This window comes from Eleginops maclovinus, chromosome 2 (genome assembly GCF_036324505.1).
Source record: "Eleginops maclovinus isolate JMC-PN-2008 ecotype Puerto Natales chromosome 2, JC_Emac_rtc_rv5, whole genome shotgun sequence".
NCBI classification, from domain to species: domain Eukaryota; kingdom Metazoa; phylum Chordata; class Actinopteri; order Perciformes; family Eleginopidae; genus Eleginops; species Eleginops maclovinus.
In genome coordinates, this window is record NC_086350.1 from 15535895 (window position 1) to 15554972 (window position 19078).

General features: G+C 40.3%; 1 protein-coding gene across 2 annotated transcripts; it reads right to left on the reverse strand.

Moving 5' to 3' along the window:
- Positions 1–1117: 1117 nt before the first annotated feature.
- Positions 1118–18754, reverse strand: rfx4 (regulatory factor X, 4). Of its 2 annotated transcripts, none has more exons than XM_063899285.1 (18): positions 17909–18754; positions 15282–15368; positions 15001–15061; positions 12634–12757; positions 11326–11387; positions 10669–10882; positions 10129–10206; positions 9829–9992; positions 8955–9055; positions 8791–8849; positions 8523–8667; positions 8125–8219; positions 7493–7610; positions 6038–6157; positions 5384–5545; positions 5126–5246; positions 4900–5038; positions 1118–2380 (listed from the first exon to the last, which is right to left on the reverse strand). In XM_063899285.1, the coding sequence occupies exons 1-18, from the start codon at positions 17949–17951 to the stop codon at positions 2114–2116; spliced, it is 2160 nt and encodes a 719-aa protein (XP_063755355.1). In that variant the 5' UTR covers positions 17952–18754; the 3' UTR covers positions 1118–2113. The 2 variants fall into 2 exon arrangements, with proteins under 2 accessions (XP_063755355.1, XP_063755346.1); XM_063899276.1 differs by having other exon boundaries at positions 5126–5285.
- Positions 18755–19078: the final 324 nt, after the last annotated feature.

Below are 19078 nucleotides of genomic sequence, written 5' to 3' on the forward strand. Positions count from 1 at the left end.
ACTTATAGATACATTTTGAAGCACATAAAAAGATGAGAGCTACTGGTCATGCAGGACAGGCTTGGGCGCTTCGTTGATGACAGTTTCTGACCGAGCACAAGCTGACCTGAGATAGTTTATTGTTTAGGGACATCTAGAAGCCCTTCTTATCTTGAACGTAGGTTCCCTGACGTACATTCTTTTCCAATGTGCGACAGGTTTAGTTAGATTTATGATCCATATTTGTTTAGTCTTGCGACTGAAGAATGTTGATTGTCCATTCGGAACTAGTTAAAACCTCGTATTGTAGTTGAGATCTTCAGAATTGGTCGGGCAACCGCTCTGTCAACTCGTGGCTGCAGCAAATGTCTTGTCAATTGTCCGGCCGTTAACTTCATAATAAAACTTCAGTGTTTGCCATCAAAGTTCCAGCTCCCCTGTGTCTCTCTGAGTTTTGTCTCCATTGCTCCAGAAGTTTCCATCACATGTCTCTCTGCTGGGTTGTGAATCCTGCAGGATTTTGGAAAGCCATAAACACAGAGGATCTATGTACCAATAAATACAAATTTCGGCTAGTGTCAAAGGTCAAAGGTTACGGGACTGAGGTGCAATGACCCCAGCACAGCAGGACATTCTCTCTATAGAAATGTAATTCTTTCTGCAGTGTGGCCCTTGTTCTACAGGCCCACCCCCCACCGTGTTGTCACTGCATGAGGAGAGAAGTAACAATCAGCTCAGACGACTTCAGAAAATGATTTTCCTTCTCAAACAACAAAGTGTGAACTGGAAATTTGATGGAAGGCAAGAGTGGAGAGATGCATTGTGAAAAAGACATTTTCATAATTAGATATGAAGTCGTCATACTCAGTACATTTGTGAAATCTTAAATAACAAAGCAATAAAATACTTTTAAAGCTTTCTTATAGTCAAGCATTAAAAGAACAGGACTTACTAAATCAAAGAACAAAGACTTAACTCCAGTGCTGATGTTCGTTTTGGTTATTTAAACGATACGATATTGTCTTTAATTTCATTTTGTAAACATTTGGACCTTTTCGTGCATGATTAAAAAAAGAGTCAAGAAAAAGTTTTGACAAAGACACATTTGACAAAGATTTTAAATTGTCACCACAGACAGTTTCCAGTGCTTTTATTTACAGAAAAGTGACTAGACTTTATGTTACTGTACACTTTGATAATTTCCCTTTTTATAAATACCCATAGGGTAATAGGTCCTCAGTAGCTTTGAGTGCATCATAAAACACACAAACCTAGGTTAGTGCGTCTTTCACTAACCATACAAAACAGAGAACAAAGTACCAATTGTAACATAGAAAATAAAAGATACACCATGTTACAAAGTTACAGAAAATACATACTATATATATATATATATTTATATTGTCACAGGAAAACAGCAAAAAAGCTTGCGACAGAATACACTCACACAGTTGTTTTTGAGTCACAGCATTCAATCATTAAAAAAACTATCCAAGATGGAGACACCTTAACACATTGATCAAGGAGTTTATATCCATCCTATGATGTTTTATGTTTGGATTTGTGCCACTGTATAAACTGGTAACGTTAAGGCAGTGCAGATCATCCACATCCTGCAGCAAACCAACTTGCTGCAGCGAGCCCACGACAGGATGCTGCACAGTGCTGAGAAACGGGAGGAGGCAGCGCTTTTACTGAGCATATGTCAGTGACAGCTTACAGCACAATGATCCGTCAGTCATTGACACACTGACCGAGTGTAGGAGGGATATTTTGTTGATGATGAGGGAAACAGAGGTGTACATTCCTTAAAACAAAAGGCACAGCTTGGCAGCAGCATTGCACATGTGAAATGATTTTGCTGCAGGTTCAACATATATGTTTCTTTTCCTCCAGCAGTGAGCAAAATTGTTGAAGAAATTTCATGAAACCTCCGCACAAGTCACACCACAATCATCAGTCATTTCAAATTGTCAGTTCGTCAATACCATGATTCCTAATACCTTGCATTGGTACTCTTCACTCCCTAGTCCTCCTATTATAATGTACTTGATCGGAACTGTTCAGAGTCTTTGCATCCACCAGATTGGAAGGCCAAGAGCTTGCACACGGCTGTCCACAGCAGTGATTGAGTCTATTTCGCCCAGCCTGTGGTTGCCTCTCCGTTTATGTAGGCAAAGCCAGGGAAATGCTGCGAGTGTTCGTACTCTGAGTTCCTGCGTGGGCCCAGGGGAGAGTACATGTCCCCAGAGGTGGCATAGCGAGACGAATGCATAGGTGGGCTGGTGTAACAGCTGTTAGCTGGCGACACATCTGGCCACCGGGGGGCGACAGGTGCAGGGTGCAACCGAGGAGTGCTGCCCATCAAGCAAGGCTGAGACATCTGGCCGTTGAGCTGGTACTGTGGAGGGGAAGGATAAGAGGAGAGAAGTTATGCTGATGCAGTGACATTAAGTATCGGGAGAAGCCTAGCACATGCAGTACACAGAAGAAGGCTCAATAGCAGATTATTTTCCGTGCCAATGAATGTTGTCTTGAGTCTGTATAAAATCCAAATTCAGTCAGTTAACTATCTTAAGAAGAAGAAACGCAGTAAATGTTGAGCTTGGAAAGTGACTCAAAAGGATCAGTAATCTGATATTAGAATATTGTCAGACTAATTTTCAGTGATTTTAATAATCAATTAATCAAGACACTCAGATTTGGCAGACAATTTGAACAACAACTGATCAGATATATGATATTAGTTAATGAACTTAAGAAGCGCTAGTTAAGCAAACTTTGTACCCTTCAAATTAAGCTCTGGCTGTTTCCACCTGTCTCCAATGCAAGTTTAAAAAGCCAGTCTTTATGCTAAGCTAAGACAATCAGCTGGTGGATGTAGCCCTAAACAGATACGAGATTGGTATCAATCTTCATTCAATCAACAGTTGGCAAAAAAAACAAGTGCCTTTTCCAAAACATCAACTATTCTTTTAATGAATGTCAAAATGCTGCCAGGAATAACCACGTGTACAAATTCTGGATCCTTAACTTACTAATTGGGACAAAAGTGGTCAAACTTCAACATCAGCCTTTAAAACACACATGTGTAACTTTAGAAATGTAGTTATAAACCCACTAAGACTTGCTGAAACAAAAAAACGAACTCAGTGTCCTCAAAGGTAGCTTTATTCCAGCTAATGTCATATACGATGCTTTGTTCGCTCTGTAGCGTTGGGTGTGAACTGACCCTGCTGATGGTAATTTCCTGTCAGGGGAAATTGCTTCACAAGTTGTACCATTAAGCCATTTAAGAAAATTAGACACCAGCTCAGCTGAAATAGTGGTTTTCCGGTGTTATTTGTGTTGCCTTTGGTGACTGATCCCAAACAGCGCTGCCTAAATCTGCCAGATGACACAAATATTTTGGACAGATGGGGATCCGACAAGGTTTTGTGTTCATCTCAGTTCCATACCAAACCTCTCGCTCGGACAAAGCACAGGCATTGTGCCCGATTTAAGCTCAGACAGGCTTAAAAAAAAAGTGGAAGTAGGACCCTTTTCCTTTTCTCACTAAATATAAACACGACAGTTGATTCCATTATGAGGGATCATGGCATGGAAAAAGACAGTCAGTGCAGGTCAGAGAGCAGAACAGACGGCTCAGCTGCCTCTTGTTCACAAGCAGAAAAGAGACCATTGAATAACAATATTTTAATAAACGCCCCTTTGCTCTGCTCTGTGGCTACTGGCTCAAATAGATGAAGAGACTATTGAGAACTGGAAAGAGGAGTAACAGAGCAGGGCCCCTCTTGGCCCCGGCCGAGCCACCTTTCACTGTCTGCTTCCGCTGTGTAGAGCGGCTGTTTCTGGACGTTTTAGAAACACTGCGACTGCTGAGGCCCAGCTGATCTCCTCCCACTATAAAGGCAGCGGACGCTGGAGGGCCCTCGACGGGAAATTAACATCAAAAGAGTAAACTCACACCAGGCGCTACACAAGCTGTAAATCAGCGTCTTAATCTCATCTCATCTCCTCCTGTTTAAATCTTCAGTCTTCACTTCAAAGCAAAGCCTCCCCACAAATTGTCTAATATTGACATATTTGAGTACACTTTGTATAGCATCTTTCTGTGCACATTTGCACATCTTCTTCTTCCAATTTTAACTTATCAAAATGTAATTAAGAAACATAGAACAGTTGCACACTGCTCTGATCTGTAGACTTATTCCGTTTATCCATAAGTAACACTTAGTAGACACACAGGCTCATGTTCACAGATATTAATGCAAACAGAAACTTCTCCTTTTTGTCATTGCCTAATGTCACACTCTTTTTCATCTCTTTCCATGGACATCATCCTTATCTGCAATTAGGACTGGGTGCTAATCTCGCCAGTTTAAAAAAACACTAGTAAAAATTCAGATTACACCTATTTAATTTGAGTAATCCTGTTTAATGCAACTTTGTTCTCCTACTACATAACATTTCAGAGATAAATATTGAACGTTTTCTCTACCACATTTACCTGACAACTACAGTTACTATGCCTGGTTTAATATTTAGACACACGTAGAATGCTGAACTGTTGGTCAGTTATTGATTATTTTAGCCTGAGCACAATCTGCATTTGTATCCGGTTATAAACTGTGGTTTCATTTTTAATTTACGTTATCTATGTAATTAGTTCTTAAAAATATTGACACATACTAATATTGGCGGTTTTCTGACTGTCTTGTTTTTATCCTACTGCTTTGTTTTTACTCTTTAGTCCTATATTGTATTGTATAAACTACTGAATGCCAGCCTTTTCTTTAGAATATATAATCTATTAATTCTTTTACTTTTGAATGTTTGAGTCAATTTTGGTGATAATACTTAAATTAATCATGTACAATTCCAGAAAAAGGACTTTTAATGAAGGTGCCTGGGCCTGACCTGTGCAGAAGAGCGGTGGTAGGCGGAGTAGTGGAGGGGGGGTGGGATTGCCGGCTCATGGGCCAGACTGGGATACTGGCTCTGGATGGAGTGAGGGTGCTGGTTGGCGTAGCTGCCATAGTTGTAGCTACCAGTATACCTAGAATGAGGTAAGAAAGACAAAACCCATCAAAAAAAATTCTCCAACATCAAAAAATGATTTTAATATTTAAATCACAATAATTACCCATGCTCCTCTCTGTACACAGGCAGGCGGTGGGTGGAGGATGGAGGAGGGACTGGAGCGCTGTTCCTCATGCAGGACAGCTGCTGTCCGGCCTCAGGAGCGGAGCCGCCGGCTGTTGTCACTGTGTATGTAAGGGACCAGGTATATGACTGAACAGCGCCTGGTAGACACATATACGGACACAAAGAAAATGTGTTGGCTCCAAGAAGCTATGTGCGGTGAGAGCATGTCTGCGTGTGACTGTGAGGATGGTCTCACCTGTGGTGGTGGGGACCCCGCTGTACTCCGGGGACACGGCTGCGGTGGGGGAGCTGGCAGAGGAAACGCCCACAGAATGCACCGACCGAGCTGGAGAGTAGGATGCTGGAGAGGGGGAGGTGGGGGTGGTTTCTTTCACCGGGAATTCCTCCTCTCTCTCTGCTGAAGGTGTCAAGAGAGGACAGAATATTAAACAATCTAATACAGTACAAATGTAGTTACTCTCAAATCACATCAAACATGCCCCCAAATTGTCATCACTCAAAAGGTGCTGAAATCCCCCCCTTGTGCTTTCAGCTACTCCCCTTAATAACAACATTTCAACTGTAAACTTTTCTTTATTTTATCCCCATCTTTTTTTGACAGAGTTGACAGCTGTTTTTAGTACAGCTTGTTTGAGCGTAATACATGTCTTTGTAAGTCATAGCTGAATGTGTACAAGCAAAACACACATATGGGGTCAAAGCATATGAACTGTGTGAACAAAATAAAGCGACAAAATGAACTGAGAAAACTCCCCACATCAAAGCAAGTAGTCACAATTCTAAATGAAAAATCACGTGAACGATTCGAACACATAACAGCTTATCATACTTGGACATTTTCAGTGATGATCAGTCACTGATCACTTATTTTACTACTCTGCGGTCTCACCTGTGCTGCCCTCGCTCTTCATGGCCCTCATGAGGTCGTTGGCCCTCTCCTGGCAGTGCAGGGACTCCAGTAGGTAAAGCACATAATCATCAAACATGAGATGGATCAGGTGGAAGGACCCTGCGTACAGACAGACAGGACGAGTTATATACAGAGAAGGAAGACGACTCTGACTTATAGAAGTTATGGGGTGTAAAAAAACAGGCAGTGTAACAGAGGAAGTTCCTTTATCTATTTATCAATTAAATGTTGGTTTATAGAATCGCAGATTCTCCAAGGTGATGTCTTTGAGTATATTGTGATATAAAGCAGATACAAAACGGAGGACATAAAATAAAACGGAAAAAAGGAGAAAATCTTCATGAATCCGTCCATTGATTAATCAACTATCCCTTGCATCTTTGTAATGGGTAGGAGATAAATGATGACGGCTGTAACAACTAAAGCGATTCTAAAAGCATCTGAGCAATGCCATCACATCCTGCAGACCGACATGAGGGCAGCTGTTATTAAAATGAAGCACGTACACTTGCTTCCGTGTACCGAGTCAGTGCCAGAAATATGTCAGCTGACCCCGGGGTCGCACGGAAGATGAGACTGTGGCATGTGAGGGAAGTGCCACAATTGTGTCATTGTGCGGGTTGCTGCTGCTGCCGTGCGCATAATAAAAACTTGTGGCTATTCAAGGGAGCGGGGTGTAACACTGACCGGTCATAAAATGGAAAAGACATGCAAACACATCGGGGGAGGGGAGGGACGCCTTTTGTTAATTAGCTGTTTGTGCACAGAGACCTGCTTTATCAAAACACTGCAACCAGCTGTGTCTTTGATATTCACAGACAGGGCCAAGCAGAGGAAAGAGAGGCCATTTTATTTTATTTGTACAACTCTTCTCTTAATACAATCCTCAGTGGTGAACAACAAGCTATTACAGCAGCCATTTTATTTGTTTTTCTCCTCCATCCTTATTTTAGACCTGGTAACCATACAGCTAAAAAAAATATTAAGAAAGGTTTCTGAGTTGCTACTGAACCCTTGAAATAGTAATTGTGCGTAGGTTTTGGGTCAGTACTGCTTTTTACATCATTTGGGACGTCCCTGGATAAGTGATATCCAATCTTTAATTTAGTATAATTTAGTAATTGTGCTCAGAAAAAAATAAAGGAAAGATGGTCCACTAATGTTACGCATAATCTAAATTACAAACATATTGCTTCATGAAAAAACCCCTTGCCTTAAGACAAGCAGGATTCAACTTTATTATTGTTATTTAGGGACTTAGGGATTTTATTTATAGAGCCTGGTACAGAAGAAGAAGCTCTTTATTGGCACTTCAAGAAGTCATGTTGTTGTCTGACAAATGTTTCACCACTGATCATTTTGGTATGTTATGAGTGTGTGTATTTTTGGCAACCTGTTGCATTAAAGAATGATGACAAAGCATTAGCTGCTCACCAAAGCTGGGCGCGCTGTGGAGGGTCATGTCCCGGATGACTCTGGTACCAAAGCACGACCACATCAGCAGGAACTGTTGGGCCACCTTCTTCAGGCACCCGGGCCTCTTCCCTGCCACCTAGAGAACATTTCCATGAGAAAAGAGGGGGCAGGGTTGAGATGCCGGGGTAGAATTAACCCCTGGGTCTGCATTGGGGCTTAACCCTCAGGAACGAAAAACATGTCAACAAGTCAACTATTTAATTTGCCCCCGGGGACACGCCTTCCTATTGAACTATTGTCTGGGCAGTCCAAGACGTTGCCAGGGCGACCAGATTTTACAAGCCCATATCTGGCACATAATGGACGCAAATTGGAAGCTTGAAGACATCATTAACTGGGAGGATTGCAGCGTAAGTGCCTCTGTGTGAGGAAGACACGCAGAGACAAGTGTCTTTCAGCCACAGGTGTCTTTCTAAGAGCAAAATTATCTGACTTCTGCTGCGCAAACATTTAACTAAATCACTTCTTAGTATCAAACACTGAAACTATATAAACTTTATCTGTGCAATTCTTATAAAATTGATACTAAAAGACCAGGTTTAACCCCAACTTTTATCAAAATGAGTGAAAAAAAGTATTTGCTGTCTGACCTTGACAACACAGCGGTCCACCATGGAGTCCAGCCACTCGATGTACGCCTCGATTGGAGACTGCTCCTCCAACAGACGGTCAAACTCCTGATACACTGTGACAGGAGAGAGATCCTCAGGTTACATGGTGTTTTACATCACTTAAAAACTAAAGAACCTCAAAATTCCATGATCTGTGACCTCCGACCTCATCACGACAGATTCAGAGGGGTGAGGCCTGAGTGAATTGGAGATGCTCCCCAGGGTGTTTCAGAGGAGAGCAAACGTGTCTAACCTTTTGGTCTCCATCATTAAGGCTTTGACTCCACTGGTCGTGGGAATGATTGTCCCTCTGTGTGTCAGAGTAAAGTGTAATTCTGGCTGGGTGTGTTAAGAGTCAGTTTAAAGCGTGGACTTACAGTGGATTATAAGCATCCTGTGATCCTCTTGTGAGTCCTCCATGGTGTAAAGTGTCTGCTTAGTGATGCTGTTCAAGTCCACATTCCTCCAGTCCTCCAGCATTTGAAAGGTGATGTCGGCACTGTTTATCACAGTCCTAGACGCCTGGGGACAGATACATCGACAATATTACCAACATGAGCCAACCACGCGCATACCCATATCCCTTATCAGCTGTGTTTGTTCATATGGATTTTATTAAAAAAACATTCAGAACAAGATATGCACCTGACAGAGATGGTTTAATGATGTTTGCCGCTTTAGAATCTGGGAAAATCTCCTTGATACTGAAAACAAGAACAAATATGGTTAGTACTGTTATCATGGAAACTTTCCGTATTAAAATAACATTTTTAAGAAGTAAATTACGATGAGATGTGATTTATAGTTACATTCAAATTTGATATTCCTCAGGTTTTCAGGAAGGTCGTGAAGTGCTATTTTGAGCCACTCATCAAGCTGTTTGGCAAATTTTCTAATAACCTGAGTCAAACTGTGTGGAAGAGAGAAAACGGAAACATAATTAAAACATTGAGAAACTTGAATAATTGCCATATATTCCCTCTTAAAAAGTCTGTTGATATTTGATCAATTAAATAGTAAAAACAGAAAAGATGAGGTGCTAAAATCCAAGATCTTTCCCACAATGATATTTAGTTTAATTTCACGGGACAGAGAAAAGCAGCAGATGCTTGATTTGGTCAGAACAGGATTTATGTTGTTTATTGGCTGAATTTCTTTTGGACAATTAATACGTTTTGTCAAATGACAAACTAAAGATTTGAGGTTTTCAGCGTTAACAATTATATTTTTCAATCAGTTTCATTTTCTATAATACTCAAAGGATCAGACCAGAGCAAACCCTTTAACTTCACTGATTTTAAGTGAACCCGATAAAGACATTCTATGTAGCTGCAATGAACACTTGGTTTTACACAACAACACATAATATATGCTGCTTATTTAACAGTATTTAATAGTAAAAGGTCTAGTATAGCAAGAAGTTATTCTTCAAAGTATATTGCATTATTATGACGAAGAGAAATGAGGCAGCCTAATGTTTGGCAGACAGCTTCAATTACCAAACTAATTCTTAACCATAGCTTAACTCTTAATGCGGCAGCTTGAATTCACACTGCAAAGCTAATGTCTGCTATTAAGTCAGAGCAGTAAAAGACATCCATACATCCTATCCACATTTAGTTAAAGCAAAATTGAACATAATTCCCTCAGTTTAAGAGTGGAGGTTACACAACAGGTGCTCACCTATCAGGCAGTGCTTGCAGGACGGTGGGCATCAGCACCCCGGAGATGGCCTTGTAGAGGATGGAGTCGCAAACACCGACTATGTCCACCACGGTGTTGGAGCCGAGGACAGGGAGCATGTGGGGCGGCATGCCCTGCCAGAAGTGCAGCAAGAAGCTTTGGACCTGAAAATAACACACACAACATGATATTCAGTACTACAGGAATTAAAGGTTCTTCTTTTAACATTAACATCGATCGGAATTAATCACGTACAATCAAACCTTTTGTTGAAATGGTTTGAAAACAGGAGTAACTTGCCTCATCGAAGTTGGCTCTAATGACAGTGTCCAGTATCCTCTGACAGTGCGTTCTGTACATCATGATGAAGGTTGACACCTGTGGGTAACAACGCAGGGTTGATCTAATTGCATCACAAACGTAACAGTCTGTTTGGGAAAAGTAAAAAGAGCAGTACAAAAACAAGAGAATAAATCTTGTACAAAGCATGAGAACCAATAAATACATGTTACAGGTCTAGGCCGGAGCGGAGTAATATAAAACGAGCTTTAGAGATCAGCAAAACACAAACCATTTAAAATCATGGCCCCTCTTTAAAAGCCGGACAGCTAGTGCCTATCCTTTGTCCATTGCTAGATCTTATTATCTCCCCCAAAGATTAAGAGTTAGTGAGGAGCCAGCATATAAATCCTCAAGGTCCTTCTCTAAATGCAAACCCTGTGAAGGTCCCGGGCAGATAAAAGGCTGGAGCCAGAGGGGGCACAGAGATGGTGAGATGGCAGGGAGAGTTGGGAAGAAGGGGGGTTGCTGTAAGGATGGACTTTTAAAACTCCTGTTTACCCTCTCTTCTGGCAGGCTGGCGGGCAAATTTAGGTCTTTGACATTTGGAAACTCTGGCAGGAGTGTCCCCAGTTTGGAGCGTGGTGAATACGCCACTGTCTGCTTTGTGACCTCTTTCTTCCCCGTCTCGTTCACCCACGCAGCTCCCTTTTTGGAGTACATCACATCGTAATACTGAGAGGACTCCTTCACCGCTATGCCGTAGTAGTGGTACCTGAGGAGAGCAGAGGGTGAACGGTTGGATAACATCTTTTAAGTACAAACACTTCAAACTGCAGCTTTAGAAAACTGGGGGAAAAAAGTTATATAAAACAATAAAACACCCTTAAGAAATACATTTATTTATATCCAACTATTACATGTGTTAGAAGGCTTGTTTCATAGGATTAGATCTTGCTATCTGATTTCTCTCTATATAATTTGAAAGAACAAAATGATCTTATTGAAAACCACTTCAGATCTTGACCAACATCAAATGCTTTGAATCTGGTTAGAAATGTTTGTGTTAACCTGTGTTATACTTCAGTCTAACAACTTGTTTGTGTTAATTATTTATTTCATTTTGCTTGTTCATGTTTGATTGAAACTGTCCTCTGTATTTTGGGGAGAGGGTCTGATAATACGGTCTTAGTTGGTGAAATAAATAGACCAACTTACTTTGACTGCCCTCTTGTCCCCAGTCTTCGGGTAGTTAGTGCTGGAAACTGCTGCCTTATGATCTGTTCGGTGTAGGAGAGAGAACGTTGATCAGTCTACTGAAACTAAGACTTTCACAGTCATTCATGAAAGTAAAAAGAAAGAAAATATATAAAATGTGGAAACAAGTGATTAAAAGAGCCATCTACGATCTCTGAAAAATGTAAATGTGTGAGTGTATTTTTGTCCTGATAAAGTTGGCCAGGAGAACAACATCAAAGTCTCAAGCTGTATCCACAGGGAGGTCTGAGCGGAGAATACAAGCTTTGAGAGCCATCCATTTATGACATCCAGGGTATTACATTTTCCCTATATCAACAGTCTCCCCTCATCTGTCCACCCACCCGTCCTCTCTCCTTCTCACTCTCTTTCTCTTCTCCACTCCCTCCTTCTTCCTTTCCTCTCTTTTTGTCCAAAGAGATTGGCTCCTTGGTCCAACTCCTGGTGCAGAAACTTTAGCAAACAGTGTAGCTCTCCATTGTGTGGGATGAAAAAAGAGGCCAAGCTGTGAAGTTTCTGTCAGGCCCCGCTTGATAAATGAGCAGACAGGGAGGCAGTCCGGGCCCTCTCTCGTTTTTTTGTCCTGAATCAATGAAGCCTTCCTAAAGGACACCCCACACTGCTCCAGCCACTGATCTAACATTCCGCAACATCTCACCCTTCCAAATTTCCTTTAATTACACATTAATCCAGGCCCCTTCTCTTTTTCAATATCTTCCGACAGGAGCTGCGGAGGGGCGGGGGTGGGCCGGGTTGGGGGTTGGGGCCTGAGTCCAGGGTACCAGGGATGGCTGGGGGTAGCAAGGCTGAGGAACTTCTTGGGGTTGTGGGAACAGACCAAAGCACATCTCCTTTGGCTCGAGATTATGTGTTCAGTGAGCGACCGCAGAGCTTTGCTTGCGTCACACTGAGCTGCAGTGGATATTACTTCAACAGCAGCCAGAGCTGCTGCACAAAACCAACCCAGGCATGAAATGGTCACACTGATGCTCACGGCTGATTTAATGCATGAGATTATTGCTTTCGTAAAACATCCAATAAAGATTTATTCCTACTTCTGAGTCATTTAGCTCTGATTACTTTTAATTCACAGTGTGTAACACATATACGTTTATATACATGTATACTAAAACAAGAACAACTACAGATGTAGTTTCATGTGTTATCCAGACTTTATCCAGATTTTAAAATGATGATGAGTTTAACTGCATGGACAAAGGGAATGATTGCTAGACCTTCATCTCCACTTAATCTCTGTTTAAATCTTACCTTTCCGAAGCTGGCTGCGTTCACAGGCTGTGTGTCGTTCTTCTCACTGAAGTCTAGGTAGTGCATGTAGAGGGCACTTCTGGGGATACACACACCTTCAGCTATCTCATAGTTCTCTTCTAGCCTGTGGATCATAATTAGGATGTTCAGTACACAAAAAACAAGCAGTACTTTCATGTGTAAATGTTTAAAAAGCCAGAGAAAATTCATGTCAGAGAAAAAAATGGAAGCAGGGATTGGTTTTGGTTTAGTCTTTCGTGACTGTTTCTACTTGCTAAGAGTTATTTATATGTGGGAGAAAAACACCAGATTTTTTATTATTTCAACGGCTCTATCTTCAATGTTTGAATTGTATTGTTTTGTTTTTACTGTAAAGCTCTTGATAAGGCATCAGATAGTCAGATCTTTGATGGTTGAACTTTTATTTGGAGTATTTCCCTAACAAAAGCAAAAAAAAAACCCTATGCAGTTTTAAAACCTCTTTGCTGTCAATAAAACCTCTGAATGCGTGCTACAGTTTCCTGCTACAAACCGATGCTGACATGGATTTCAACTAATCGTTAATAAGGATCATTGCAAACATATTTAATCACATTGTCTGTGTACAACTTGCAAGTTACAACAGTATGACAAATAATCAAAGACGAATTGACCCAAATATGAGCTTTGAGGAACACCAGTGTCATTACTGTGATTTCTGATGGGTGTTTTCACCTGCTTTTACAACTTCACTTGCTTTGTGGCACACTTGGTAATCGATTAAAGGGATTTTTTTATCATTAATGGTTTTTAAAGTTTTTCTTAACTTCATCTCCTCCTGCATCAACATTTTCCCAAAATTCAAACGGCGGATAACGCAGTGACAAAAAAAAATCTGTGCTGCAAAGAAACAATTAATAGATCTGCAGTGATTTTAAATCTAACATGGCAGACATATTTTACAATGGGCGTATACATCGTCTCCTTCACTTATTTATCAAATATGTTCATAGTATAACAGGCCTGTTAATAAATGTAATGTCCATTCTGTAAAAATCCTTTAGATCTGGATCTTCAGAGAGTTGACAAACTACAAAAAGTCACTATATTCAATGCAGTCCAAAACAAACCCTCACCTGCATCATTACTTACATTTAAAACAAATATAAATGATGTCTGAACTTTTCTGTTTGTATCACAAGTTGTTTTCAGATCAATAATAATTACAATGTTGATCTAAATGTTTTCTCTGCCTGTCTGAGCTTCTGTTACCTCAAAGCTCAGTTCTTAATAAATCTAATATCTATGTTGTGGGACATTAATGCTGTCAGAGACCGCTCCTGCCGTTATATGTCTTCTAAAACATTGTTAACGTTTTCAGTGGGTTTTTTTTGTTTGGGAGAAGATGTATTTTAAAGACTGGTTATTTCATGAAAGGTTATTCTGTATGGATCTTAAATATATAAACCTAATTTTCGTGACTTTACTCTAATTTAAAAAATAATAACGATCAAGCCGTCCTATGTACGAATATATTATTTCTGGTTTAACAATGAAATCTCAATCATCAGTTAAAAATTATGGTTGCAATAATAAATATATTGTGAGCTTTTTCTTTTTTAAATGTTAATTTTTCTGTAGTTAATTTCACTCAAAAGCAAATGGGAGTGAAACTATCATAAAGGCCAATTATAGCACCATTTAAGTCTATAATGCTTCTCTTTAAAAAGGTACATTGACCCAACTCATGTTCCTCACGCTGGGTTTCAGCCCCCTGCAGTGCAGCTTAAATCAGCATAAATATTCATTATACCCATGTGCTTTTTGATACTAAGTGGTGTCACTTGTCATAGGGCTGTGCAACAGACAGGCACGTACAAACTGGAGGCATGTGTGGGGTTTGGATTTCATACATGCAGAGGACATGTTATAAAGATTGTTTGCGTTACATCTCTCTATGTTTGGACAGATAAAACTTCCTATGTAGACTATATAGACTGTGTTATGGGACCTTTTTTTTCAAAATTCTCATTCCTGTTGTAACTTTAAACAATACATTTGCTCAACATGTACAAACAGAGGGGGGAAACGCAGAACGTCACTTACGTCTGTGTTTGTTTTTCAATGACATATAATGTAAATCTTTGCTTTAATAATAATGTTAATTCATATTCAACATTTGTGTTTTATATTTCATCTGGAGAATGGAAGCTTTAATAATACTTTTAAGAAGACTTCCTACATCAGTAAAAAAAACAATTCATTTGATAACAGCTGTTTTACATTGTTTTTGTTGTTGTTGTTGTTGTTGTTTGTTTCTTACAATTTTTCTCATAACATTTTACATACAATTGAAGGACAAATACACATTTATTTATAGTAACTTACCATTCAAGAGTAGCCGGTGTTGAATGTGGCTTTGAGGCTCTGTTGTTTTCTTTTTCTTCATCTGTAACAAAAGTGACATTTAGGATTTTAGGAATAAAAACTGAGTTATTCATGTAAAATTACAATCACAAATATGGCAACATTGAAAGTGTGTGTAACGGAGACAATATTAGAAACTGTCATCATTAAAAGACACCTATTGTATTTAAGGATTAACATAACTATGAGATGGTCTACAGTGAAGTCAGTGGTTTTAGTGTAACAGTGTTCGTCCTGCTTACGTTCATCATTGGACATGTTCCCCAGAGACGTGTGACTGGAGTAGCGCTTGCTCTCACTCTCGTTGAGGCATCGTTCAATCCAACTCTCTAAAAAAAGACATGAAGGACCACAGATCACAGAGCTGCACAGATTGTTACGTGACGCCTCTTAGTAAACTAAAAAAAACTGTTTTATGTTTGTCAATCAATCAAAGTGTATTTTTGTAGCCCATTATCACAAATGTTGCATTTGTCTCAGGGGACTTTACAGTTTGTACAGAATATGACACCCTTTGTCATAAGACCCTCACATCGGACAAGGAAAAAACGTCCAAAGAAACCCCACAGTTAATGGGGGGAAATGGGAGAAACCTCAGGGAGAGCAACGGAGGAGTGATCCCTCTCCAAGGAAAAACAAACGTGTTTGTTTCAAACTAGTAAAAACAAAAATGTGATTTTTAAAGATGTGCAGACAGGCCTTTTAATTTAATTTGGCATGAACAGTTTATAGCGTTTTTTCAATTTCTTTGTATACATTTATGTTGAAATTGACACTGTTAAAAAAACTCACTTCCTGAAGTGAACTCATTTTGTCCTGCAGTATAATAGATTCAAAGCTGTATTTACATAAACAGTGCAAATCACTCGCTATACAGGACACTTTAACTGTTGGTAATGTGACAGGGCGAGCTGACAACAATCAATTGTATGGGCAGCGGTGCAGCCATTGCTCTATTTGAAATGTTTTCACCAGGACGGCAGGAATCCAGCATTGTTCCCAGGAGACTACGAGAGTACACGCTTAAAAGAGCCTATGCACATTACTGAGGCAGTGTGGTGGAATAGAGGCCATTGTCCTGTTTTAATTTCTACTTAGAAATAGCTCAACTGGTGTGCTTTCTGTGAGCGAGCTGCAGCAAATCACCAAAGCTTTCATGTAGAAACAGTCGGATAAGTAGAGTGGTAATCCATTTAAAATTCTGGTTGTATTAGTTTTAAAAACTGTGTTTGACAAATGTAATTAAGAAGGGCATTGGACTTAATACTATTATTCTTGTTTATAATAATGCAACATTTTGAGATTCATTGTTGATTTATAATAAGAGGCTAACTAGGCACTTTTACTTGGGAGAAATAGAATAAAGATAGAATATTTTCCATTAAATCTGATGAATACAACTTCATGCAACCTAAAATGAGCAGCCAAAACTACCTCAGAAGTTTACTCATCACTTACAGTACTCAACCACTTTTAACAAAATAAAAACATTGCATTTCTTCAAATCTAATTTTCTCTGTATGTGAGCTGACAACCATCACTATAGCAGCTGTTGCTAGGACAGACTCCTCGCAGGACAACCTGTTGGTGCAGCCCATGAGGAGGTTGCAGATATTCAAAAGTGTTAAAGTTTACACGAGTGATGGATAACCTACAGCTCGATGTTCATCATGTGCTATTAGAAAAGGTCAGACTGTCTCATCACTGCACAGCAGAAAATAAAAAGACATCACGGCACGCTGAACAGACAGGGAACAAGTGTTTTCTCCGCATGGTAGTGACATAATTATTACAAGCTTACTATTTTTTTATTTTAATTACCGTTTGTTATTATGATCCCACATTGCTAACTGATTAACAGCATTATCATCGCCAAACGTAATGCATGTTAAACAATTATAAAACAGCCTTTGCAATTTAACTCTACTGACTCACTGACGGCCTTCTGACATGAATCATCATTACCGGCAGTGTTTGCTCATGGCTTCCTAAAGAAAAAGCCTGTAATAAAAAAGGTGAAACCACTGAAGTGGAGGTAATTCTCCTCAGAGGCTCAGATCTCAAGCTTCATTTGCCACAGGAGCAGATAAGTATGGGATCTAAATAATTGGATTAAATTTGATCAACAAGTGAAACGGACGTTCTCTCATTTATTAACACACATTCTGGGCTCAACTACTCTGCTCTGCACCACCAGACTACAAATGTGTTTTAAAGAATTAACACTATTTTAAATTTCTTCCTCCAAAGTCAATAAATCCCTTTTATTTTAATCTTTTATCTGCATGAACCTTAATCATTATTGTTTCTGAAAACCAAATAATGTAGTTATGTCAACACGATAAAATACAAATATATATTAATGACTAATTCTTAACTAATAAAGTTCAGTGTTGCTTAATTGTTCCAGCGAAGAGCAAATACACATAACTTTAAAGTCTACCTCTTTGGGTATTGCTGATTTTATCCCTCCACTGTTAATTAAATAGTTAATGAACCAAGATTATTAAAATTGGTTTAACTGAAAAAAACTAGAAGCCACTGGACCGAGCCACTAATGAAAGACTTAATAGCAAATCCCTGCTAGATATTCAGCAACAAGTGACACGCTAATAAAATAACAGCACTTCTCATAAATGTGCGTGACCAAAAACAGTCAATCGTAAATAATTTAGTAAATTAAAATTCAAAGGAAACAAGTGATAAAATGGAGAGAAAGATCATCAGCCGAGCATCCAGACAGTTCCTGATTGCATAGAAAGTTTGAGACTTCCAGAAGAGCAGCAGCAGAAGCTTACACAACATTTCAGCACAGAAGCTGATTCCCTCAACACATCCAGACAAAGCAAAGCGAAATTAGAGGACTGACCTGTGGAATCCATATCAGGCTCCTCCAGCAGCCCGCAATGCATCCTCTTCCCATCAACGACACTGGCTCCTCCAAGAAAATGGCTTAGTGCACGTTTCCCCCTCCTCAGCGGCTCTCCCCTTGTCTCAGTCTGTGTTTCCGTGACCACTGCCCGTCACAGGAGATGTTGAGGATCTGAGGTTCGCCCAGAGAGGGGTGGTGTTGGCGGAGAAGAAGGGGGGAGGTGGGAATAAGGGAGGAAAGGGGGGGTAGAGACTCCAGAAATCCAGCGGGGGGAAAGCCAGACCCGTCAAAATGTTTGCTGATGTTTCATGGGAAAGGGGCTGATTTTATAGGAGCCCTGATGGGGACATGTCATTGATAGGCTTGGAAGGCTGATGAATGGCCCCAAGTCAGATGGGGATGTGGCAAGGCTCACTGGAAGTCTTTTGTGGAGCTGTTTTGAATAAGAAAAGCTCCCTCCCAACGAAAAAAAGAGAGGCTTAGATCTACGCAGTCCTAACACTGTGGCCTCCCCGTCTTCCATTATGGCATTTAATACGTTTTTATACACCCCAGAGCTTCATATAAACATACATCCCTACACAACTGCCGCTCCTGCTTTTCCTTCTAATTTTAATTCACATTTCACTTCCCATAGAGACTTGTTGCCACATTTGTTGAATATCTCAACTCCTTCAACCATTAACGATCTGTAGGATAACTTTTTTCGATTCGAGCCATCCTGTTCTCAGGCACACAATCAAACATTGGAAAACTGCACCAATGTGATATTTTTTGGGTGGATTTTCACCTGTTTTTCCCTCACTCTTTCGCTGTGGCAACCTTATTTTTGGTGTGCCTCTCAGAAGAGGGAACGGTCACAAAGGGGGGGAAGTAAAAGTGCAAAGCCAGAGGCTGGGAGGGCTCTGATGGAGTGCCTGAGAGCTGGAGAAGCGAAAGCTGTGATTAGAATATGAATGGAACCACAGGAGAGGGGGAGAGGAGAGGGGAAAGAAGAGGGGAGAGGAGAAAGGCGGATTATGGCTGAATTACTCACCACACCATGGATAGCAAAAGAGGACTTTCTCTACCAGTGCGCAGGCGTGGGCAGCACTACTGCTACTCACCGAGACACACACACACACACACACACACACACACACACACACACACACACACACTGTAGGC

What these genes read in the sequence shown, in the direction of transcription:
- rfx4 (XM_063899276.1), bottom strand. Translation starts at nt 17,951, where the DNA reads ATGCATTGCGGGCTGCTGGAGGAGCCTGATATGGATTCCACAG. An exon ending in ACACCGGCTACTCTTGAATG is followed by an intron (nt 12,758 to 15,000) that starts GTAAGTTACTAT and finishes TATGATCCACAG; the next exon opens with GCTAGAAGAGAACTATGAGA. An exon ending in GTGTACAGAGAGGAGCATGG is followed by an intron (nt 5,039 to 5,125) that starts GTAATTATTGTG and finishes ACCTCATTCTAG; the next exon opens with GTATACTGGTAGCTACAACT.